Below are 24,740 nucleotides of genomic sequence, written 5' to 3'. Positions count from 1 at the left end.
GATTGATATCCACCATATATAAAGAACTACTATAACTCAACAACAAAAAACTCAATTAAAAACTGAGCAAAGTATTTGAAGATATTTTTCTAAAGAATACAAATGGCCAGTAAGCACATCAAAAAATACTCCATATCATTAATCATTAGGGAATTCAAATCAAAACCGCCATGTGGAATCACCTTATATCCATTAGAGTGGCTTTTTATCAAATAAACAGAAAACAAGTGTGGGCCAGGATGCTAAAGAATCAGAATATAAAACAAAGCAGCTGTGAAAGACACAGCAGTTCCTTAAAAAAATTAACATAGACCAACCATATAGCCAAGAAATACCACTTCTGAGTATATACCCCCAAAAAGTGGGAACAGGGACTGGGACAGATATTTGCACACCAACATTCATAGCAGCATTACTGACATGCTGCCAAAGAACCTAAATGCCCATTCGAGCATGACTGGATAAACGGAATGTGGTATATACATACAATTAAAAATTAGTCAGCCTTCTTTAACAAAAGAAATTCTGACACATGCAATAACACAGATAAATCTTGAAGACATTATACTGACAAAAGGACAAATGCTGTATAATACTATTTATCTGAGGTCCTGAGAGTAGTCAAATTCATCGAGACGCAAAATAAAATGGAGGTCGCCACGGCCTGCGGAGAGGAGACATAGGGTGCTGGCGGTTCACAGGGACAGGGTTTCAGCTTCGTGAGATGGAAAAGTTCTGGAAATAAGTGGCTGGTGATGACCACACAACAATGTGAAGGTGCTTAATGCCAGAGCTGTACACTTAAGAGTGATTAAAGTGGTTAAACTTATATTTTACCAGAGTAAAACAAAAAATAGTTATGTTATATTCAGGAAAACAATTCCATATTTAAGAACGCTTCGGAGTCATATTCTTGGCGTGAGCCTCCCTACTGCGCCCTCCCCTACCTCCGTCCCAATGTGCTGACTCATCTGAATAATCCCATCTTCCTCCAAAAATTGTGGCTAACAATTTCCTAGCTTGTTTCATGATTAGGACTGCCAGGTTTAGTAAATAAAAATACAAGACACCCAGTTATACAAGGGAGACCCAAATAAACCCAGTCTTTATTTATAAAAAATTGTGTATTTATTCTTACATGTTTAAATTTCAGTCACCTTCAAAGTACTCTCCATTCAATGTAATAGACATATCAAGATGTTTTTTCCACTGCTCAACAGTTTTTGAACTCATTGATTTTGATGCATTTTAGTGCTTCTGCCGCTGTTTTGTTTCACCTCTTCCAGATCAGCAAAACGTTTCCCACTGAGAACTTTTTTCAAAAAAAAGATAATTCCGATTTTCTTGGGGTTCCCCCTTGTACTTGAATTTACAATTAGTAATTTTTACATAGACAATGAATATTTTTAATGTAAGTATTTCCCATGTAATATTTTGGATATGTGATACTAAAAAACAAAACTATTACTTGTTTATCTAAAATTCAAATTTAACTGGGTGCCTATGTTTCATTTGCCTACCCTACAAATGATCCAACAGTTCCTGTGATCTGTATGTGCTGCTTATTCAACACCATTGATTCAAGAGCTACTTTTATTGATACATTAATTTTTTATTGACATTTAATTTGTTGATATATTACTCAGCATCATTCTTCTCATTTTTACATAAGCAATCAGGTTATTTATTCCCATTCCTGCTTTCTTATCACTTCCAATTTTTACAAGTAATGTTAAGATACTTTCTCTCTCCAAATCATTTTAACACATTTTGAATACTAAATGTGTGTGCCACGCAGCAGCTTTTGGTAGTAGAAGGATGTACCTTGAAAAGTCATCAATTCTAATTTTATAATTACAAAAATCCTTGTCTTACAGACATGGGCCTATCCACATATAAGAGGGGACCTCAAAAACCGGAATTATCTTCTGGAGGGTGGGCCCCTTATAGTACAGACCTTCCCTGCTAGGTGAGTGTTCCAGAAACCCATCTGTACCAGCTGTTGTTGTTGTGAGAGGCTGCATCTGGCTTCAGTGAATTTTTTTTGAAGACTCTTTCAACCAGTTTGCCTATTTCGTGATGGGTAATATATGAATGCATCTGCCCACACCACACTGTGTTCAGCAGTTTTTGACCAAAAACAGCATGACCCCCTTGCACCACCCTGGCTATTCACCCAATCTCCCCCTGAGCAACTTTTTTGTCTCCCTGGATAAAAAATGTCCTCAAAGGGAAATGGTTTGTGGATATAGATGAGGTGAAACAAAAAATGGCAGAACCACTAAGAGGCAGCAAAATCAGAGTTCAAAAACTATCTTGAGCAATGGAAAAATGTCTAGATATGGGTATTGCATCAGATGGAGAGTACTTTAAAGGTAACTGAAGTTTAAACATGTAAGGATAAATACAAAACTTTTCATAAGTAAGTTCTGGGATTTTGGGGGGTGTCCCCCCTCATATGCTCCTCTTGGAGTAGAACTGAGCCACTGTGCTACCGGGACCCGGACGGGTATTTTCAGTTATACGAGTGTTGCGGTCTGGCCCTGGATGGAGCCATGGAGCCCTCACACCTGCCTGCCTGTCAGCGCTCTACCACCTAAGACAACGCTGAAACAGACAAACTTTCAGAAGGACTGCTGCAGGCCCCTCCTATTCCAGGTCACAGGCAGAAGGAAAGAATGTGTTCCTGTGTTGCAAGGGACTGTGAGCCCCTTGGTCTGAGAGCTAATCAGGACTAGTGACTACCTGTAGGAAGACAGGTGAAGATCAAAGCAAAGATCTGGCTTGCTTTTACCTGGAGGGGCACCACCCTGGACATCAGGTGGTCAAAATAAAGGTCCACTGCTTCAGTGAAGCCCTTGTAAGTTGTTCTCAGCCTCATGCCAGAATCTTGGAGTAACCAGCTGGAATAAAAAAAGGGTTGGTGGTGATTAGTTCCACAGTTGGTGGGTTTGCTCTCAGCAGGGCGATGGTGGAGTGAAAAGGAGTGGCTCCAGAGCGCCCAGTGATGAGGCTGGAGACGACTCCCAGCCACGCCCTCTACTCAGCCAAAAGAGCACATTATTTCAGGGACCACAAGCACAGGAGCAGGTGGCCCAGCCCCAGCCCTGGAAGCTGCTCAGCTTCCCTGACTGTGGACACCAGCCCTGAGGGCAACTCGGGTCCAGCTTCATAGAGACAGGTCTGACAGCCAGGCAGAGTGAGAAGAGCTTCCCACTGGACATGAGGCCCTGTTTTCGAGCTTTCCCTCCACAGTCTCATGACAAAGGCATTAGGCCAGGATGGGAGGACACAGAGGCAGCCTCCTGTATCACCCAGAACCACCAGTATGAAACAGAGGCTGCTTCTCCTGCTCTGCTCCAGCTGCCATTCATGCTGACCTGGCTCATTTGCATCATTTGCATCAACTGTTCAGAGCTCAGCTCTGGAACAGAGGGCAAGTGAGCTGAGTGAGAAGGTTAATTCTTCCCACAGCCAGTCTGCAGTGACCCCATGTCCCAGATGTACGCTGGGCATTAGTTTCAGAGCAGGATCAAGGACTTAAATCTCATTTGAAATTCTGAGAAAGGACTTAATATTTTTTTACAAAAGGTCCTGATTTAGAAGTCCTGCATAGGGTCAGAACAGTATCAATTTGTGTTAGGTCAGAACAGATGAGGAGAGAGGAGTCTCCCCCAGAGGGGCACTGCCACTTTCCACCTTGCCTCTAACAGGTCCAGCATCTCCTCCCCACTGGCAGTCTGCCTGCAGGCTGGTGCGCCCCTCCGCCTGCCAGGGTCTTCCCACCAGCCCATCCTCCATGCAGCCAGAGCCTGAATGGACAGGTCTGCACAAAGGTCTGAGTGCTGGACGCCTCACTGCTTCTGAGCTAAGTAAGACTTAAATCCTGTCCACCTGTCCCGCTCTGGCTGAGCTGGAGATTTCTCGCTGACACATAGTTTTCTAATCCCCAGGTCTGGGGGAGGCTACTTGGGCTGTGTTCACAGCCTCGCTGAGGGCACCTTGCCAAGATGAATGGCACAGCAACAGAGAATTGACCCCGGGTAGTGAGGAGATAGAAACAGGCCTGCCAGGGCCCCTGGGGCAGGGCTGGTAGTGCTGGAAACAGAGATAAAAACAAGGCAGAGATGGGGGCTGTGCCGGAGGAGCCACGAAGCGTCCCTCAGGAGACAGCATGGCCAACAGGGTCAGCCGCCCCTTTGGGGCACATGGGGTAGAGGAAGAGCAGCTCCAACCGCCTGGAATGTGGTGAAGATGGGAAAGACTACCCTAACAAATATATTTCATGAAAACAAAGGCGACACCAACCAGGACGAGGGGTGAATGTGGGTGGTACTGGGAGCCTCCACCCCTGCCACACAGCACTCCACAGTCGTCAGTGGACACCACACACCCTAAGATCAATCACTGGGGCCCAAGATCGGAAGACAGGAGATAAAAACAAAAGCAACAATCTGTTTTTCTTACACTTTATCAGGATACTTGAACTTTAAAAAAATAAGCACTGATAATATCCTTAAGGAGGAGGCAGGCAGGTTTGAGGCTTCCTCTGTGGTAGAGTGCAGCCCAGAGCAGATCTGTGGCCTGACTGAAGGCCAGACTCACAGCAGAGCCCTGAGCCTGGGGAGGTGCAGGGCCTGGGGATGGCCAGCCCTCTGCTGCTGCCTCCACGTTAACAACAGAGGGAACTAGACAAGGACAATAGTGGTCATGTCATTTAAAATGACCCCCTTTGGGCACTATTTATTCTGAAAAGGAACTTCAGTATGAAATAGGAAAATATACTTTAAAGACAAAATTAAACCTTTTTGTGTGATTTACTTTTTACATGAGCTATGGCCAGAGGCCTTCATGGCCCCACTCACCTGGGCAAGCCGCCAAGGTCGATCTCACTGCAGATGTAGGGGCCTGGACGCAGAACCACCCACAGCCCAATCTCAGCAGCCATCAGGACAAAGGCTCTGGGAAGGTCAAGGTCAGCCACTCTCAGGACACCAGGGCAGAGGGTGGGGACCAGCCCAGCACACACACCTGCATCCCCCTCCCAACCAGAGACAGGGTGAGAGAAGGGAAGGCTGAGCCCCTGCCCCTAGCAGAGCAGGAGATCCCACACTGGTGGTCACAGGCCACAAACCCTGGCAGCTGGGTTCTCACTGGCTCCCAGACTAGGACCATCTGCACAGCCCACCGGGTCATGAGGAGGAAGGTGTCACACAGGGGACAAGGGTCCTAACAATGAACCTGGCCCCAGTGGCCTTGCTGCCCTCCAGGGGCAATCCCTGTCCCAGCACAGGGGGCTGGACCCCATGGCACAGCAGGGCTGACATGGGACCAGGCACCTCTAGGCTGCAGTGGGCAGAGGGGTGCTCAGAGGAGGCAGGCCCGCACACCCGGGGGTAACAGGCACAGCTGGAGAGCATCAGGTCCTGAGTGCAGAGCCCATCAGTGTCCAGAGAGCAAGGCTCTGACCCCAGTCTCCGTCTAGTTCTCCAAGCAGAGCTGAGATGCCACTAGGGTCCCTAACAAACCCCAGCCAGCCCCATCCTGCCTCCCAGGCCCAGGCAGGTCACAGGAGCAGCAGCAGCAGCAGCAGCAGCAGCACCAGCAGCACGTACTCCAGGTCCAGGTTCCCGGAGAAGTCAAATGTGCCCCGTTGTGGCTCGTGAAGGTTCCATGGGACATAGCTGAAACAGGAGAGATAATTTCAGGCATTTATCAGGAGACCTGATAATTTCAGGAGACCTTTTCATTTATTCCACTTCATCTCCCAGATTACCTTCTTTGTCCCTAAAAGCCCCTGTGATAGTTGCAGATGTATTTCCAGGCACACTGTCTCACTTGTCAGGATTGGGACCAAGAACTAAGTGCAGAGATGAGGGGCCTTAGAGCACCCAGGGCCAGCCCCTGGGGGACTAGGAGCCCCCTGCTGGGGCAGAGGGGGAGGAGGCCAGCAAGATGTGAAGACAGCTGAAGCACAGGGCGCAACCACAAGGCAGCTGTGCTGCCCTCTTCCCACCCTCCTGCCCTCTCTCTCTCCACTGGAGAAAAAGAAGTAACTTCACAGGAAAAAACAGTTAAAAGTAGAGAAGAGAACACAATTATCAGTCCTATATTTCATGGAAGCATTAAGCTCCAAACCCTGTAACAGAATGGACTTCTAACTCTAAAGAGATGAGGAGATGAAGCAAGCTCTCTGAGGGGCAGACTCAGAGGCAGAGGCACAGAGTGACCTGTGATGACAGTAATGGCAGCCGCTCCTCTCCTGGACTCCCAGTCCCCGCCCCCCGTGCCTGGTGGGGAGGGGGGTGCCCCAAGCGTAAAGACTGTGCAGGTAAAGCAGAAGGGGTGCTCGCCTGCTTCTGACTCAGACCCAACAGCAAAGGTAGACTACCCTGCTTTCCCAAGGCAGAATGGCTGTCCTGCGTATTCCCACAAGTCCTGTGAGGTGTGAACGTACCCCTGGGGTCAGAACTTACATATGCAAACAAAGACCCTTGTAAGGATTCTAGAAAATTACACACATTTGTTTCAACTGCGCTGTCATAGCTCAGAATACTCTTGTAGCTCTTTTAAGAAATTGTCTTCAAAGCCAGTTCGCAAATCACCCAAGAAAACTGATGTTCTTGATTAGTCATTACATTTTTGCCTGCAAACAGAACAGCCTGATAACCCACTTTATTTCCTAGACTTGGGTCCAAATATCTCCTGGCAATCTTGAAAAACAAATCCACAGGAAGATCAAACTTTGCTCACCATGAGCCCGTTCTGAAGCTAACTCCCTGTGTCGAGTGCTAGACCAGACGCTTCGGCATCTGCAGACAGTTCTGAAAGGAACTCTGCAAACTGCCCGCAGCAGTGTCCCCAGGTAGCTATTGTGAGGACTACACTCATTTCTGTACAAACTGGGGGTGGGGTGCTTATTTACAAAAATGACTTAATAACTCAATCATGTCCTACATCTATACTGTCCTCTCTGCTCGCCCTGCGTACACTGGTGCTCTTGTTGTTCCCAGACTTATCTCCAGTGCCTGTTTCTCATTGTCACCAGTGGGGACTAGTGGGGAGTGCTGCAGGGATCAGGAAGGGCAAATGTCTTCCTGTCGGATGCTCCGATCCAGGCTCTGGCAGGGCTCACCCACCTTGCCTGGCAGGCTGGAAGTCCCCAGGCTGGGCTCCCACGAAGAAGCCCAGACTCAAGCTGGAGCCCCATGGGGAACGGGCTTAGGGGTGGGGTGGGCAGCACTCACGTGGTGAGGGTGTTCAAACCACAGGCTTTCATCTTCAGCAAGCGGTCCCTCCAGTAAGCCTTGGGCACCCGAAAATAGTGCACAGAGCCCCCGAAGATCCAGAAGGTGGAGTCCTCCAGCATAAAGTTCTGACCCTGGGTGTGCAGCCCGGACTGCCGGCGTCTCCGCCAGGGAGAGAGCATATGGTGCCAGTCCAGCCTGCAAAAAGCAAAGGCATCCAGGAGGCCCAGAGGCTCACCTGCAGCAGCTAGCAGGAACACCACAGAGACCGGCTTCCTCTCCTCCTCTGCAGGCTCTCAGCATCTTTTTCTCAGGAGGGCCTGTTTCCAGGGCCTTCAGAAAAAGCGCCCATCCACCACCTTAGCCCAGCCTTGCAAGGAGACCTGCTTCAGCACCACTGACTCATCTGGTCAGCTGCAAGGGACATGCAAGCTGAGGCCACACTCAGGAACCAAACATGACACTGGACACGGAGACTGTGCTGACAAGAGGGGGACAAGGTGGGTACACAATGCATGGGAAGGAAGTGGCAGTGGGCTGAGAAGCTGCTTCAGGAGCAGGGGACTTGCGGGGACCCTGGAGGACCCAGGAACAGGTCTGCAGGTCTCCTAGGCTTTGATGTTTTGACTAAACATCAAAGCAGCAACTATTTCAAATAGTACCTCTGAGTCACCTCATGGTCACAGCTTCTCGGCTTGAGGAGCAAATACCTGTAAGGAGGTACCCAGGTTAGAAACAGCATCTGTTCATTAACCAAGTTTCCAGGTCTTACTTACCATCTAAAGAGCAAGTGTCTTTTTGGCTAAGAGATGATCCTGCATGACAGAAAGCTCCACCTGGGGAGGCTGTGGAAAAGTTTTAGTCCCTAAAAAAGCACCTTTTGACATCTCTCAGGTTGGCCAAGAGGAGCCTGGGATTCAGTGCTCAGTCTCCTGGAGGCCATGAGAGAAAGCCAGTAAGAGAAGCTGGGGGAGCCAGAGGTTCCGGCCTCGGAGTCTGGGAAACTCTGAGACGGAAAACAACAGCGGGACTGAGTCTGGTGCAAAAGTAAATTTTTGTTGCTGCCTTTTCTATACTCACTTCCTTTGGTTTTATTTATTTGTTTTTATTTTTAATATATTTTATTGATTATGCTATTACAGTTGTCCCATTGTTTCCCCTTTATTCCCCTCTGCCCTGCAACCCCTCCCACCAGCATTCCCTCCCTCCTTAGTTCATGCCCATGGGTTATACATATAAGTTCTTTGGCTTCTCCATTTCCCATACTATTTTTAACCCCCCCATCTATTTTGTACCTACCATTTATGCTTCTTATTCCTGGTACCTCATCCCTCGTTCTCTCCCCTCCCCCTCCCTACTGATATAATTCTCCATGTGATCTCCATTTATGTGATTCTGTTCCTTTTCTAATTGTTTGCTTAGTTTTTTTTGTTTGTTTGTTTTTAGGTTCAGTTGTTGATAGTTGTGAGTTTGTTGTCATTTTACTGTTCATAATTTTGACCTTCTTTTTCTTAGCTGAGTCTCTTTAACATTTCATATAATAAGGGCTTTGTGATGATGAACTCCTTTAATTTGACCTTATCTGGGAAGCACTTTATCTGCCCTTCTATTCTAAATTGTAGCTTTGCTGGATAGAGTCATCTTGGATGTAGGTCCTTGCCTTTCATGACTTGGAATACTTCTTTCCAGCCCCTTCTTGCCTGAAAGATTTCTTTTGAGAAATAAGCTCATAGTCTTATGGGAACTACTTTGTAGGTAATCGTCTCCTTTTCTCTTGCTGCTTTTAAGATTCTCTCCTTATCTTTCATCTTGGGTGACGTAATGATGTGCCTTGGTGTGTGCTTCCTTGGGTCCAACTTCTTTGGGACTCTCTGAGCTTCTTGGATTTCCTGGAAGTCTAGTTCATTTGCCAGATTGGGGAAGTTCTCCTTCAATATTTTTTCAAATAAGTTTTCAATTTCTAAGCCCTGGCTAGTGTAGCTCAGTGGATTGAGCACAGGCTGTGAACCAAAGTGTCGCAGGTTCGATTCCCAGTCAGGGTACATGCCACGGGTTGTAGGCCATGACCACCAGCAACCGCACATTGATGTTTCTCGCTCTCTTTCTCCCTCCCTTCCCTCTCTAAAAATAAATAAATAAAATCTTAAAGAAAAAAAAAAGCTGACCCTAGTTCTTGGGCTAATCTGAATATGGGATAACTAGTTTTAAAAAATAAATAAATAAGTTTTCAATTTCTTGTTCTTCCTCAACTCCTTCTGGAACCCCTATGATTCGGATCTTGGAACATTTAAAGTTTTCCCAGAGGTTCCCAAGCCTCTCCTCATGTTTTTGAATTCTTATTTCTTCATTCTGTTCTAGTTGAATGTTTATTTCTTCTTTCTGGTCCAATTTGTTGATTTAAGTCCTGGTTTCCTTCTTGCCACAGTTGGTTACCTGTATATTTTGTTTTATTTCACTTTGCATAGCCTTCACTTCTTCCTCTATTTTGTGACCATACTCAACCATTTCTGTGAGCATCCTGATTACCAGTGTTTTGAAAACTGCATCTGATAGGTTGGCTATCTATTCATCGCTTAGTTCTATTTCTGGAGTTTTGATCTGTTCCTTCATTTGGGACATATTTTTTTTGTCTTGGCAAGATGGAGGCATGTGCAGATACACTTTGCCTCCTTGTACAACCAAACAAGGGAAAACAACAAATTTAAAGACAAAAAATAACTAGAACTGCCAGAAAATTGAACTGTATGGAAGTCCTACAACCAAGGAGTTAAAGAAGAAGCACACATCCAGACTGGTAGCAAGGGTGGAGACAGGCAGCTGGGGTGGAAAGGACTTGCGGCAAGGTGGTAGCTGGCCAATCAGGCAGTCCCACATTTGCAAGTAAATAAACCGGGAGGAACAACTGGGGAGAGAGACAGACTGTGCAATTCAGGGTTCCAGCACAGGGAAATAAAGCCTCAAAACCTCTGACTGAAAAAACCGATAGGGGTTGAGGCAGCAGGAGAAACTCCCAGTGTCACAGGAGGGTTCATTGGAGAGACCCACAGGGTTCCAGAATGGACGCAAACCCACCCACCTAAGAATCAGCACCAGAAGGACCCAATTTGCTTGTGGGTAGCAGGGGGAGTAACTGAAAGCTGGCACAGGGCTGAGTAAGTGGCATTGTTCCCTCTCTGACCCCTCCCCCATATATAGTGTCACGCTCTAATGACCAGATGCCCTGCCCTCGCGAATACCTAAGGCTCCACCCCTTACAGTGTAACCGGTACACACAGACCAAAAATAACCTGCTTCTCATTACAGTTCCTGACACTAGATGGCATCTGTCAGCAGGGTTCTTCTGCTTTAAAACAAAACAAAACAAAATACCCACCTCCTTCATTTGGTAACACTGACTAAAATGGTACCACCGGAGCCTGTGTCTGGCTTAAGGCCCAGCTTAATCCAATCAGTATTGATACACACTGATTAGGGACAGTCACCTCTTAGAAGAAACAGACACATGTGAACCAAGAGTGGGCTGAGAGCAGCAATCTTGATTCTGGACTCAGCAACTTTCTGTGCCTTTCAGAGGGGCAGCTCCTTCCCAAAGCTTCCATGTGGACTCACAGTAGGCGTCACGGGGAAACAGGGCACATGCGAGTCACACCCCTGTTGTTGACTCTTCCAGTGCACACGTTCAGTGTCCCATCATGCCTGTTCTCTCTCCATCTTGGCCACCAGCACTGATGCTCCGCTGGGTCCTTTCCCTACATATCAGCCAGCTTCTCCTCTACCTACAATGCCAAGTGCTTCAGTGCTGAACATGAGCTTGCATACCCTTCCCTGTAAAGCAGCGAGAGCCCTGCTATTAATGGCACCACCACTGCTACCAGCATGTAGTAAAAACCCAGGGCAATTTGCTCCCGCTCCTCAGGAAGCTCACTCCCCTCCTACCCACATTCCTCCAAACCGCACATGATGGTTCTCTTAAGGAGTTCTGATGCCAGAATCTTCTCCACCACCCTCCACATTCAGATAACTACACTTCAGTGCCATGAGTACTGCTGTGAAGCACACACAGAGATGTGACCAGGGCCAGGAGAGCAGCATGGGCCATAGACACCACTGACCATGTGGCCACTCATGGACAGAGAGAACATATGGGCTGAAAGCCACAAACATTTTCTAACTGGCCCTTTACCAGAAACCCTGCCACAGAGGATGAGGCCCTGGATACTGAAAAGAGGGGCCAGGCCCCTGTGGCCACTGTCTAGGCCTTTTTTCAGCCACAACTTCATTTTGGTTCTTCCCACCTGGCTCTTGCCTTTGGCTACAAGCTACTGACCAGTCTGGTTCTCCCACACCTCACACAAGGGAGAGTTCATCTCCCTTAGTTTTGACCATAACTGCTCCAAAGAACACACTCTGCCTTCCTGCTTCCTGTGCCCCTGAGCCTCCCATATGAGAAAATGAGGTTGACCAGAGTGGGGCTCTGCAGGGAGCTCACTGGGGGACTGAGACAGCGCACACTAGAGCTTCACAGATGATGCAGCACTGTCAGTGCAAACGGCACCAGCACCAAGAGTGGCCATCAGCACTAGTAATGACCTCCATTGCTTCCTGACTAATTCTGAACTCACAAAATCAACACAAACTGTGTGGAGAAATCAGGTTGGGGAGACGCTCCTTGTCAATTAGGCTCATTACCAAGGAGCTTAACCAAATCTGAGGAAGAGGGATTTTTTCCTGTCTTTTTTAAAAAAGACTTTATTTTCAGAAAGAGGGAAAGAGAGGGAGATAGAAGGAAAGAACATCAGTTTCTCACCTCTCACATGCCCCCAACTGCTGACCTGGCCCGCAACCTAAGTATGTGCCCTGACAGGGAATCAAACTGACGACCTTTCAGTTTGCAGGCCAGCGCTCAGTCCACTGAGCCACACCAGTAAGGGTGGAAGAGAATTTTTTACCGCTGCTTTTCTAGTGAGCAGCCCATTCATGATTAAACTCTTCTTAATGAGGCCAGCAATATCAAGCTTCCTCCTACTTGGAGCTTATTTCTAGAATCTCTGTTGCCTTTTTCTCCTTGTGTCATGGCAGGATAACTTTTCGGTCTGACAATAAATAAGAGCAGGCCCCAGTCACTGAAGGGGCCAGGCTACAGTTTGCTCTGCTCAGAGCCACGCACCGTTCACAGCCCACAGCGAGGACCCTGGCAGAAGGCACACACGTCAGGACTTCTGATGGGGCCTCCACACCCCTGTGCTAACATCCCTTCTGGCAAGTGCAAGCTGGAGACATCAAAGGTTGGAAAGGAAACATTAAGCAGAGGACTTGGGTGCTGAGATCCCTATGGTGAGGAACTGTCATCAGGTGGTGATTGGTGAAGGAGGAGAGACAGAGGGATGAAGCCTTCTTACACTTCACTGATCCTAGTAGTGGATCACAAGGACAAAGGACACAGGGCAAGCTCCACGTGGGCTCGATATCACTGGACACAGTCAAAAGTGCTGGGTGGACGTGTCGGCATGGAAAGAAGCTGATGAGCAGGGGGCAGGCTCACAACCTCTTCCATGAGGAATGGGCCCATGAGCTCTCAGCTTTCAGAGAGGGTCTTCCAGGGTGGCTCGGGCTGGAGAAGAGCCAGATCTAGTCACCCACTTGAATGATCTCCTTGAATGAGTTGTGCTAATCCTCACAAGTCTGAAATATCTCTTGCCATGCCAGAGGGCATTCCCATGTCACCCTGCAAATATTGACCAGTAACTGATGTCGTGGTGGGACTGGGAAGCCACACCTAGAATCACAGCCCTCTCCTTCAGTCTTCTGTCATACCAGGCACAGTCTGACCAGATTCAGACAAGCCAGCATCCATATAACCTGACATGGCAGAGACAGCGTCATCAACTTCTGGTATATCACACAATTTTAAGCTGGTCAAGGGTGTGGACCATCTGGGTAGAGGAGGTGGGAATCTACATAAATAGTCCTTCAGTTCCCAGAACATAAGTCCCTGCTGGTCCCTAGGGTCAGTTATTTTGGCACTAAGCAGAATGTGTGCATTCTTGCTAATCTGAGACAATGACTTACAAATCCAATTTTCAGGTGCACTGTCACCCTGCTAGGGCCAGCCTAAGCAAAGATTCAATTCAATCTGTGATCTGAGCACCATATTAAAGATGCTGACCAAGAAAACACCCACTCGCCAATTCGTTCTTCTGAGTGGTCATGCCAGAAATCAGGAGAGGGCAAATTTGTTAAAATGCCCCAAACACCTTATACACAGATGTTTCCTCACTTGGGTCTGAAATACAAACTCCTACCCATCACTCTCTCGAGGTCTGGATGTGGCTATAGGCCTCCAGGAGGCCCAGCGTCCTTGGACATCCCTGACTGTCCACTCAGGGATACTTCAGTCTCACCAGTCTACAGCCCTGTATGCTCACTCTTTCCCAGCAGGGAAGTCCGAGAGCCTAAGAAAGGAATTTTCCATCTTTGGCCCAGGTCCAGTGCCCTCTGAGCCTCAACTGCAAAATAAATCTCTTGGATCAATCCTTGGGCCACAAGAACTCCAGCCTTGGGTAAATGGAACTCTGTCCCTGTGCCTGGCCCAGCTTCCTGGGTGTGCTTCTTAGCTGGGGCCCAGTGCTCTGGGCTTCTGCTTTGCTGGGAGAGGCTTCAAATATCTCCAAAGGGCTTGGGCCTTCTATTCCAAAATGGAGTACACTCATTCTGCAGAGATGATCTTGTAGGTCCCTGGCACTGCTCCGATCCTAGCACTGCTGTCCTTCCCTCTGAAAAGACTTGTATTTAAGTCAGAAGCTAGTCCAGTCCTCAGGCTCCAGGAAATAAGGTAAAGTGGCTGCCAACATGAGCCAGGGACGCGCTGGTAGTTCAGAAGATTCATTTTCTAAATACAGTAGGAAATTTATACATGGATGAGCATTTGCTAGACCTTGAGACCCAACTATAAAAATATACAAACTCCTCATTAGTAATCAACCACATAACAGCAATGAAAGGTGTCCTGATGCTATGTGACACCGTATTTCTACTTTGGGGAAATTTTCCATTGGCAGCATCATAAATAGGAAAGGTGTTATATCTCAACCTAGGGGGAGGTACAAAGTCTGTGGGATGACTCAAAGGGCTCTGCTGGTAACAAGACTCTGATCTTAGCAATGCTCGTGGAATCGGAACGAAATGATTTCATGAACAGGGGACACCATACACATGTTAAGTATTTTTTAAGTCCAGCACATGGACTTACCCACACAGATACACAGGAAAGGGGCTGGTTCTTACAGAACACAAAGAATCCAGACACACAGGTTAGACAGAACTTCTTTCCCCTCCGACAACAGAGCTCACAGCCTCCTTCACACTGATCCAACAGAAACATAATGTGCTATTTTGCTCACTTCTTTAACTTACTCTAAATGTCTGTCAAGATTGAAAATGAACATCTCATATGGTCAGCAATTCTACATACAGAAATATCTCCAACAGATACTCACTGCAACTTTGTTTGCAGCAGCTAAAAGAAGGCCAAGAACTGGTGCCCATCACTAGGGGATGTTTAAATAAGTCATGTGCCAGATGGACAAATGGGGTCACATATGTAACTGTCTTCTTGTATATGCACAGAACTCCCTGAGGAAAACCATGACCATGAATCACTCAGGTGAGGCGGACAGGGTGTCTGGAGCCAGAAGTGGGCGACTTATTGACCCCTGTGTATTACTTAAATAGTTCATCCCTTTCATATATTATTTACTCACAAAATAATATAACCTTATTATTAATTTAACCTTACAGGAAAAACATGTGTGTTCTTGAAAGGGACAATACCACCGTCTTGCTGAGCATGGGAGTACAGAAGCAGTGAGCATCACCTAACGTTAAAAATACCCCTAGCAACTAACGAGCAAAATAGAATCAGACACATGGACACACGGAACAGACTGACAGGTGCCAGAGGGGACAGTCAGGGGAGTGCGAAACTGGTTGAAAGAAGGTGAAGGGATCAGCCAAAAAACACCTGTGTGACCCATGGATGTGGACAATGGTGTGGGGACTGCCTGAGGAAATGGGGGGCACTGAGGGGAGGGGAGCAAAGGGGGAAAATTGGGACAACTGTAATAGCATACATAATAAAATAGAATTTACAAAAAAGAAAGCAGAATAAATAAAAACACAAAAAACAAAAACAAAGAAACCTTACCCTTCTATCCCAGGAAAAGTCCACATATTGGGACCTCTTTTTCAATACGGCCTTTAATAACCAGAGAAATAGATTTAAGCAAAAAATAAAACTGAATGGAGAGGAAGCAGCAACTATGTGGACACCAAAAGAACCCGCTGGGTAATGGCAGGGGCGGAGCTGGAGTCCAGAGTCCTTTTCAGGTACTAAACGTTCTACAAAGACCTCTTGAAGCCCCAGCATCTCCTGACTCTTTATCAGAAGAGCACTCAAGGTAAAATAATGGAACTCTGTCATTTCCTCAAAGATTCAGTGCTTTTTCACTTGATTCTTCCTTGACCTCAGGTGGAAAGAACTCTTCGACCAACTTTCTGATACTTCTGCTGTCAAGGCTACACAGCTCTTTGCTCCAAATCTCCTGAGTATTCCTGTCCCCTTAGTCCAAACACACCCATAATGTCCACATTTGACCCTGGTCCCCCCCCCTTCAGTCACTGGCTGGCATGGCACTGTAAGACTCCCAGAGCCACAGTGTCTCTGACGTCCCACTGCCCTCGGCCCGAGCCACAGCCCAACTAGCTGTGCTTCCCCACCTGTGTCAGAGAGACTACCTGCCGGAAAAGCACTTCCCAGATGCAGAAAACCTCCCTATCATAAGATGAAAGGGACAGCATTCAAAGAGTTCAAACATTCCAGGCACAGTGACTCTGGCCTCAAGCCCAGCAGAGTCCTGGAACAGGCAAAGCTCATAAAATCACTGACCTCACAAAAGTCCAGGAAGCAAGGCACAATTTGCCCATGTGCCCCTGAGAGACAGGACAAGCCATGATTTGGATCAAAGAAAGTGACCTGGTCACGTTGCTGTTATCCACCTCCAGCAAAGAGAAGTTGGACAGGTTCTCCTCCTGAAATCCACATAACATCAGTGCAGGAGCAGTGAGTGAGACAGTGAAGACATAAACTTGTTCTTGAGGTGGGCATCATGCAGGCTGCCTACCTGGCTGCTTTCCTCTCTCCTGATCTTTGAAAGCTAAGATCTCAGATATGAGAGAAGCAGAGTTGATTCAATTATTTGCTCAGTGACACATTTTTATTAAGGAAGAAATCATGAGTGGAAACCATGCCTTGATACTATCAAGCTGGCATTCTTGTGGATCAGGAGGAGGAAAGAGAATGAAAGGTAACCAGCTTAGAGACACGGTTCATATTAACACACGTATCACAGACCTAAAAGTGATATGCTGAGTGAAAGATGCCTAACCAACAGAGCACATACTTTAGGACTACAGTTCTATAAAACACTAAGAAATTCAAACTAATGTGGTGGTGGAAAGCAACAGATCAGTGAGCATAGGATTGGGGAAGCAGAGGCATAGGAGAAGGGAATACGAGGGAGCACAAGGAACTCTGGGGCTGGTGGATATTCATTATCTTAATTATGGTGGTAATTTCATAGGTGGATCTATAGGTCAAAACTTATCAAGTCTTACATGTTAAATGGGCAGTTTATCACACAATTACACTGCAATAAAGTAAAATTTTTTTAAAAACCATTGTTCAAGCTAAGAAACTGAATGTTGAAATCCTCTTCAAAAGTCATCTTGGTTCTTCTATTTCTTGCATATGATGTAATCAAACAGCTCTGTTTGACCACAAACCAGCCCAAGGTAAAATTCATGGAAAACAACAAAAGCTGCAGTCAAGCAGTCCCCTCCACCCCTCACCCCCACCAAATACCTGCCTTCTGAGGCACAGAAAAAAGGCTCATCCTGACAGCTCAGCTCACAAAGCTGCCAGCTGAGAGCTAGGTCCTGTATGACCTATATAGCACTGGCCACAACAGCACTCACAACAACCACTGGGACAGGCCCCCACCTCCTACTCAGTTAATGACCTCGTCAAAGAGTTAAAGCAGGAAGAGGCTGAGACAATGAGTATGTTCTTCTCTGGCCTCCAGAGGTAATCTGCGGTATCCAGCTCACGCCAGACAGAAAGAATTGGGCAGAAAGTGCCCATGAGGGTGATACAATCAAAAAGATGCTCAAAAGACACATGTTCTAAAGGCCCTTAAGAGATGGCCTGAACTTGGTTCTGAGCTTCTTTGGCCTTCATCTTGCCGGCTGAGAAAGGAGTAACAGCAAGAAAAATGACAGTCCTAAGCACCTCAAACTGTTTCCACAGACTTGAGTCACAGCTATTCATTCTCTATTGCCACCCCCTGGCAATCCCAGGAGCTCCCAGCAGACCCCTGCAGGGGTCACCCAACCAGGGAGAAGCACGGACAATTCACCTGCGAAAAGCTCAGGCTTCATCACAGCTGCTCAGATGTCTGACACCTCATCTTCTGTCCTGCCAGACACCAACAAACACCCAGCCTCCTTCCTGCACCTTTTCTGGTAGACTGTTAGGGTGTACTTAACTGGCCCACCTCATACCCCTCAGTACTGGCCCTCACATGATCTGTCTGGGTCCCCTGTATGGACTGCTATATCCTGGACCTGGGTCCATCAACAGGCAAACCACATGCTACTGGAACACCTCTGGCCTTTCTCTCTGGGGTGGAGGTTCCCTGAAGCCCTGCTGTGAGCCAGAGGCTCCTGCTGGCTCTGCTTTGAGCAATTCTCCTGGGGTTTGCATCAGTCTTGCACCTGGAGGACAGGCTGAGCATCCTACAAGAGCCAGGAGCAGTCAGTCTTCAAAGAGGAAAGGGTTAGACATCGCTGACAAGTTGGGGAGGGGAGTCCTAAAAACAACTGGGGAGACAAAATGCTTCTTAAGTTTTCTGGGCCCCAGAATGAGGAGAGCACCAATTTCTTCTCCCAGACAATATGACATCCTCACTATTTCTGAAACCAAGAAGCTATGTTCAGTCTTGAAAAGGTACAAATGGAAAGAGTTTCTGAATGTGTTGCTGTGGCAGCTGAAAATGTTCAGATACTTAATGCCATCAAAAAATTCCCTTTATCTCCCAGAGGAAGTTCAGAGGAACTAAGAAGAGTGATAGAGAAGAAGAAAAGATGGAGCAGAGGGGGAGTGCACCTGCCCCCAGCTCCAATGGCTCAGGCTGCAGCCTCTTGCACACAAACTTTCAGAGCCAAAGCGTGTTACTGATGGCCTGCATCAATAACACTGGAAGTTTTTCCAGCAACACTGGAAGTTTTGAATATGGAAAGTGCCCAGCACCTGCCTGAAATACATGGTCAGGGCTATAGAATCTTATAATTAGACACAGATCAGAAAAATTCCAGGCTGGGGCACCTAAACAGGCCATGGATTAAGCATTCTATCACTAAACGCAATCACTTGCCACAGACATTTTGTGAGGGAAGCTGGTGCATGGTGCCTGGTGGGAAACAGAAAGCAAAGACCAATCCTGTAACGGGGCAAATGAATCCAACAAAAATCTTGGAGCACCCGTGGGGTAGCCTTCTTATGACTGTGCTGGGTGCGCTAAACCGACCAGAGTTGTGAGTACTGGAGCTCTGGTCACTGCTGCCTGGAGAAGCCTCCCAGGGGGGTTGGTAGGGAACGTGGGGACCTGGGAGAAGAGCAGAAGGGAGCTCCCCAAGGGGGACTGGAGCCGGGGCAGTGATGGGATGTAGGAGAGGGATCTGAAGGCTACTTCTGCTGACCTTCCCAGGGGCCTGGGAGTATCCACAAGAAAAGGAGAGGCTGGCATCACTGACGCTGAAAAGGCGTGGGGAAGCTCTAGGGTACAGACGCCTGGGGACTGGGAAGGCAGCGCCTAGCGTCACTCACAGGCCTGGACCTCCAGGCAAAACCTGAGTTCCTGGAGGCACACCGCCTTGCGCGAACTTTGGGAAGCTACACAAAAAGAGGCTGGCAGACAGCTCGAGATTCGTGGGTCGCGGTCACACGAACTCAGGGGACTGCCTCCCTCCATTAGGAAGGGAGCCGAGAACTCGAGGTGTGGAGGGTTGGGGTGTCTGCAGCCGGGAAGGGTTCCCTCACCTGCGGAGCACCAGGAAACTCAAGATCACCAGCAGCAGAAGTCCGAACGCGCGGCAGGGCCTCCGCGGGACACTCCACGTGGTCATCTTGAGTTCGCACAGCGCGCACGGTACCGGCTCGAGCCTGCCGCACTCCGCCGTGCGCTACGAGCTCTGAGCAGAGACCGCGCTGCACACCGGTCGCCTAGGCAACCGGGCGGTGGCCCTCGGCCCCTCCCCCGCACGTGGCAGGCTGGGCGTAGCAGAGGAGGGGCCTCCGCCGGTGCGCCTGCCCGCGGTTCCCAGCGCCGTGGAGTCTTCCCTTGCGTCCCCTCCTTGCCTTTACCCGGTTTCGGAGGCACGCGAAGTTTCGGAAGCAGTTTTCCTCCACGTGCAAACACGTGTAGAAGTACAGCACACGTGGTTCAACCAGTCCTTGAACAGGGGTTGAAGGAGCACGAAGGTCAAGTCACTCCCACCGCGCTACCTTAGCAGGCTTGTATTAAAGGCGCATGCAAAGACAGTGCACGCTCCTAAAACAATTCCGAGTGTGAAGAGAAATAATTTTGAAATAGTGACTTACCATGTGAAGAATCAGGACATTGTAGAACATCCTTTAGATGTATTTAATGGCTGTGTGTGTTTCACCTTTGAATTATCACGGAGAGGGGAGTGCGGCATAGTGGGTGGGGAGGCGGTTGTGGGCACCTTTGGTTTCTTCGAGTCATTTTCTTGTCTTGACTCCCAGCACTTTTAAGTTTTTATTTTTAAAAACTTCAGATAAAACCCTCACATTTTAGAAAAAGACAAATAAAATTATCATTCTAGAACAGAATTATTTCACGAAGGACATTGTGTAATATTTGGACAAAACTTTGGTTTTATCACAAACCCAACTTATCCCAAGAACAAAATACAGATATTACTGAAAGAAAATCTAAACATTTTCTAGGGAGGCTAATGTGTTTTCAGGGCATCAGGGTTTCTGGAAAATATCCATTGCATGTTTTAAAACCATTTCCTACACTTGTGTGCAGTTTTGAACTTGTAAAGCTGGTAGTAACAAAAAGGGATTTTATTTCTCAAAACAAAAACACATAGAGTTTAATGTGAAGGGTCCTTTTTCTAGAATTAACCAAATATTCAGTCAAATAGCAAAAGTTAAACCAAGAAGAGGTGAACAAACAAGTGAACAGTTGTGTGGGGTGGACCTGCCACAATGAGAGCGTGGCCAGGACTTTGCACAGCATCCAGTGCTGACAGCAGGGCCAGAAACGCTCCTAGCTATCCCCACGAGGAGCAGTGGCTCCCTCTTAATGCCCTCTCCAAGGTCATTGGTACTTTTTCTTTATTTTTTAAGACATATAATCGTTTGACAGTTGTTAAGACCATGATGAAAATATTTTGGTATAATTTGGATAAAAGCCCATGAGATGTATGTAGAAAATGTCAACGGTTAGCCCCCTTTCTACCTGTGGAGGCCTATCCCAGACACACCCCACCCACATTCACCCCCACAGCTGACACAAGTGTAGGGTGTCCTTACCCTGATAGACATCAGGGTATCCTTAAGTTACTGAAACAGTAACAGATCTTAATATTGTTTAAGTATTAGGAAAAACTTGTTAACATGGGCTATAAAACCCTCAAATGCTGAGCCCATTCTTGTGTCCTTTGTTTTTATTTGTGGGAGAAAAATGTAAATAACTGTGCTTCATAAAAAATCATTACCCCTTAACTTTGTGGGAAGTGCAGAACTGTAGACACACCCTACTTGCTGTTTAAGAACAATTTTACTTTATCTGGACTTCATACCAAGAAGAGTGCTACAAAGATGGCATTAATATGAGATGACTTTTACTGAGGACCCAAGACTTTTTGGTTTTTACAATATTAGCAAGATACTCTCAAGATACTCTTTTCCATCATGTTTAATGATCTTAACCTAAAGCAGAAAATGAAATACTCATATCCCTGGGGACACAGGCTACAGTTAGCAATCTGGCCTGATGAGAACACACACAAATCAGTCCTGCAAAGTGTGGGGGATGGTGAGGAGTCCCTGGTGCATGGGAATCTTCTTCACAGGCCTCCTTTCTGGTGTCCAGGATTCTGGTACAGAAAAATGAAAGAAATGTTCTTTAAAGAAAATGAAGTCGTGTTGTCCTCAGCCCACCACGCGAAGTCAGGGCTCCAACAGGCCCAGAGAGCATTTTTGGAGAAAATTGTTCCTTTCCAGAGAATTCATGCATCCCATATAATCGGTGGTATTTCCCGAAATGTGCACTGAAAAGCACGGGGAGAGTAAAAGCTGCAATCATTCAGAATCAGCTCAGTGGACACACTCAAGAAAAATAATGGTGCCAAACCAACCTCAGCAGCTGTTTCACTTTTTATTTTCAATAGGTGCCACACAGGTTTATAGGTCAGTTATTCATTCTTTCACACATCTCATTTTTGAGTGCACTGTGCTAATGCCTCATATATAGTGTATCTGAATTTTAGGAAACGTTTGGAAAAATTTCTTTTTAAGTCATGAGGGCAAGATGCAAAATGTGGCTTCTGCGATAGTACAGCCATTTGGGCCCCTGGAGCATGATATAGCAACCTCCTCCTTACCATGTCCCTGTGAAAAGACACCTTGGGCCAGCCCTCTCTACTCATGCTCTCCAGCCCCTTTCCTTGGGATTACAAGAGGAGTCCTGTTATGATGTCAAGTTGTTAAAGAATCTTGAGCAAAGAAAGTAAGAATAAATGAAGACAGTTGTAAACCAAGACAAAAAAAAAAACAAAAAAAAAAACGTACTAAGTCTTGGGAAGATTTGATCTTGAAAAAGAAAAAGGAAAACAGATGTATGTTAAGATGGGTAGTGTTAAGCAAAAACTTTCATGGCCAAAATATTTTAAAAAGTTGTTTAGGCCATTGCTAGCAAGAAAAAAACAAACAGGTGCTTGGAATGCAATGTGAACCACCAGCAGCAGGGCTATGTAGACGAAAAAAAAGGAGTTGTATGAAAAGTAACTTCCCAGGGTGATCTGATCATAAATTCCTAACTGGGCAGGTCACGGTCCAGAGTCTTGCCCCAGGCTCATAGCTTTGTGGTGACAGGGTTACCTTTGCCTTAAGTGAGCCCTGTCAGGCTTTCTCTGCATCCAGGTTACCACACCTTTAAAATGTCATAACCACCCTCAAGAAGGCATATAATCTCATGAACTGTTCTATAATCCAATCCCAGCCTGGCTTTCTCCTAACTCTTATAATTACAAATGCATAAAAGAAGCTTAAAATGCCCATCTATAGATTTAATACAATCCCTATCAAAACATCAATAGGATTTTTCACAGAACTATAACAAAAACAGTGCTCAGTACTCATCGTTAATTCATTGGGGAACTCAGAAAGAGTGCCCAAGTTGACAAGCAAGTGATGAGTGATGAAGCATTTTCTCTTGCTGGGTGGTGTCATGACTCGTCTAAGTTTTAGCAAGTGTGATGAGTTCTGAGCAAGCACCGAGTGCTGAAACACTTTTTTCTCATCAAAATGCAATGAGTACAGGGTTTGACGAGTCCTGAAGCTGATGAGTGTATACAATAATACTGAATGTCAATTATAATTGACAAATTTTTTTAAAAACCTGCAAAACTGATTCTTCGGAGCATTTGAGATTTTGCTCCTTGTATACCTCATCAGTTTGGCTCAAATACACTCTTATAAAAATTTCCCGCAAGTTTGGACATTTCTTACATTAACAGTGGACATAGTCATATGGATGTTAATTCAAAGTTCCAACATACACTAGTGAATGCAAAGAGTACTTTGTTGGCTTTGCCCTGCAGTTGTTAACTGAGTAACCTCCATTGTCTCTTCTTTCTCCTCTCTGGTCTCCTGTAAATGAATTTAGGACACGTCAGAATTTTCTCCTTGTCAGTAGTAAGGTTTTTTCACCCCAAAACACACCAAAAGGTATGTCAATGGGACAGAAAGGGGCCTGTGTGCAGAGAGAAGGGGTGTACCAAACATTGTTGTTGGCCTTGATAGTCTAAAAATATCACTTTTTATCATCAACCATTGGAGAGCTGAAAAGCCAGAGATCTAATTCAACAGCATTTTATTCATTAAGAAGGAATCAACAAATGTTTAATTACTGCTATATGCTAAACGCTATTCTAGGTACTTGGATACATCAATGGACAAAACAAAGATCGCTTTGAAACTTATATTCTAGCTGCAGAAGAAAGACAACAAAAATTAACACATGAATGCATAAGTTGTAGAGTATGTTCAATGATAATAAATTCCATAGCAAAAAAGAAAGTAGATAAAGGAAGGTAGATTGGGAGTGTGGTGGGAAGGGGCATACATGGAAGAGGTCTTACTGGCTGTTAATTAAACACAGATCTGAGAGAGGTGGTAGTTAGCCAGGCATGCTGATATTGGGGAAGGGCTCTACATGCAGACAGAATCTCTAGTGCAAAGGCATTCAGGCTGTGGCATGACACTGAGTTCTAGGAACTACAAGGAGGACCACAAGGGAAGGGGAGGGCAAGAACTGTAGGAGGTGGGGTCAGAGAAACGCAGGGGCCTCATCTGATAGGCCTTTCAGAGGGGGTTTTGACCTGCATGAAATGTGGAGCCATTGTAGGCTATGACATGACATCAATTATGCTTTAAAGATCATTCTGGCTGCTGTATGGAGAATCCCTGGGAGTGGGCAGGAGTGGAGAAAAGTTGACCAGTTAGGCTACTGCAGTCATCCATGTGAGGCCATGAGAAATGGTGTCTCAGACAAGGAGGTAACAGTGGAAGGGTATTTCTAGAAATACTTTGAAAGCAAAGACAAGAGGGTGGTTGTGATTCCTGAACTATTTGTGGGATAAGAGAAATAAAGAGGACTGAAGAATGACCCCAACATGTTGGGTCTAAGAAACTGAAGGAACTGGAGCTGCCCTTATCTGAGATGAAGAAGGCTGTGGGGAGTGGGTTCATAGGGGAATATCAGAAGCTCAGAGTGGGCTGATTGAGTTTGACATACCTTCAAGATTCTTTCTTTTTTCTTTAGAAGGGTCAACATTCATTTTATTTTTTTTTTATTTTTTAAATATATTTTATTGATTATGCTATTATAGTTGTCCTATTTTTTTCTCCACTTTGTTTCCCTCCTCCCCATACCCTACCTCCCACCATCATTCCCCTATGTTACCTCATGTCCATGTGTCAGAGACTTTCAAGCAGAGATATCATGTAAGCTGTTAAATCTACAAGCCTGCAGTTCAGGAAAGAGGGCTGGGATGGAGATATAAATGTAGGAGTTGACCCAGAGCTGGTATCTAAAGGCAAAGACCTGGGTGAGATCACCAACA

At 46.4% G+C, this 24,740-nt stretch overlaps 1 protein-coding gene across 5 annotated transcripts in view; it reads right to left on the bottom strand.

The window, feature by feature from the left end:
* Nucleotides 1-19,567, bottom strand: part of GLB1L2 (galactosidase beta 1 like 2) — a 64,642-nt gene extending 45,075 nt beyond the window's left edge. For 3 of the 5 annotated variants that reach the window (XM_045860230.1, XM_045860229.1, XM_045860233.1), the window contains exons 1-6: nucleotides 19,402-19,567; nucleotides 7,910-7,957; nucleotides 7,248-7,445; nucleotides 5,616-5,684; nucleotides 4,866-4,961; nucleotides 2,795-2,903 (exon numbers count right to left, since the gene is read on the bottom strand). In XM_045860230.1, the coding sequence (XP_045716186.1) occupies nucleotides 2,795-2,903; nucleotides 4,866-4,961; nucleotides 5,616-5,684; nucleotides 7,248-7,445; nucleotides 7,910-7,957; nucleotides 19,402-19,487 (606 nt within the window). In that variant the 5' untranslated portion in view covers nucleotides 19,488-19,567. The remainder of the gene's footprint in view (nucleotides 1-2,794; nucleotides 2,904-4,865; nucleotides 4,962-5,615; nucleotides 5,685-7,247; nucleotides 7,446-7,909; nucleotides 7,958-19,401) is intronic. The other 2 variants (XM_045860231.1, XM_045860234.1) reach the window with 1 other exon arrangement.
* Between the last annotated feature and the right edge of the window lie 5,173 nt (nucleotides 19,568-24,740).

Source organism: Phyllostomus hastatus, unplaced genomic scaffold (genome assembly GCF_019186645.2).
Source record: "Phyllostomus hastatus isolate PE091 unplaced genomic scaffold, TTU_PhHast_1.1 phas_scaffold_193, whole genome shotgun sequence".
Lineage (NCBI taxonomy): Eukaryota > Metazoa > Chordata > Mammalia > Chiroptera > Phyllostomidae > Phyllostomus > Phyllostomus hastatus.
The sequence above is the reverse complement of the archived record's forward strand: the minus strand, read 5'-3'. Positions and strand labels throughout refer to the sequence as shown.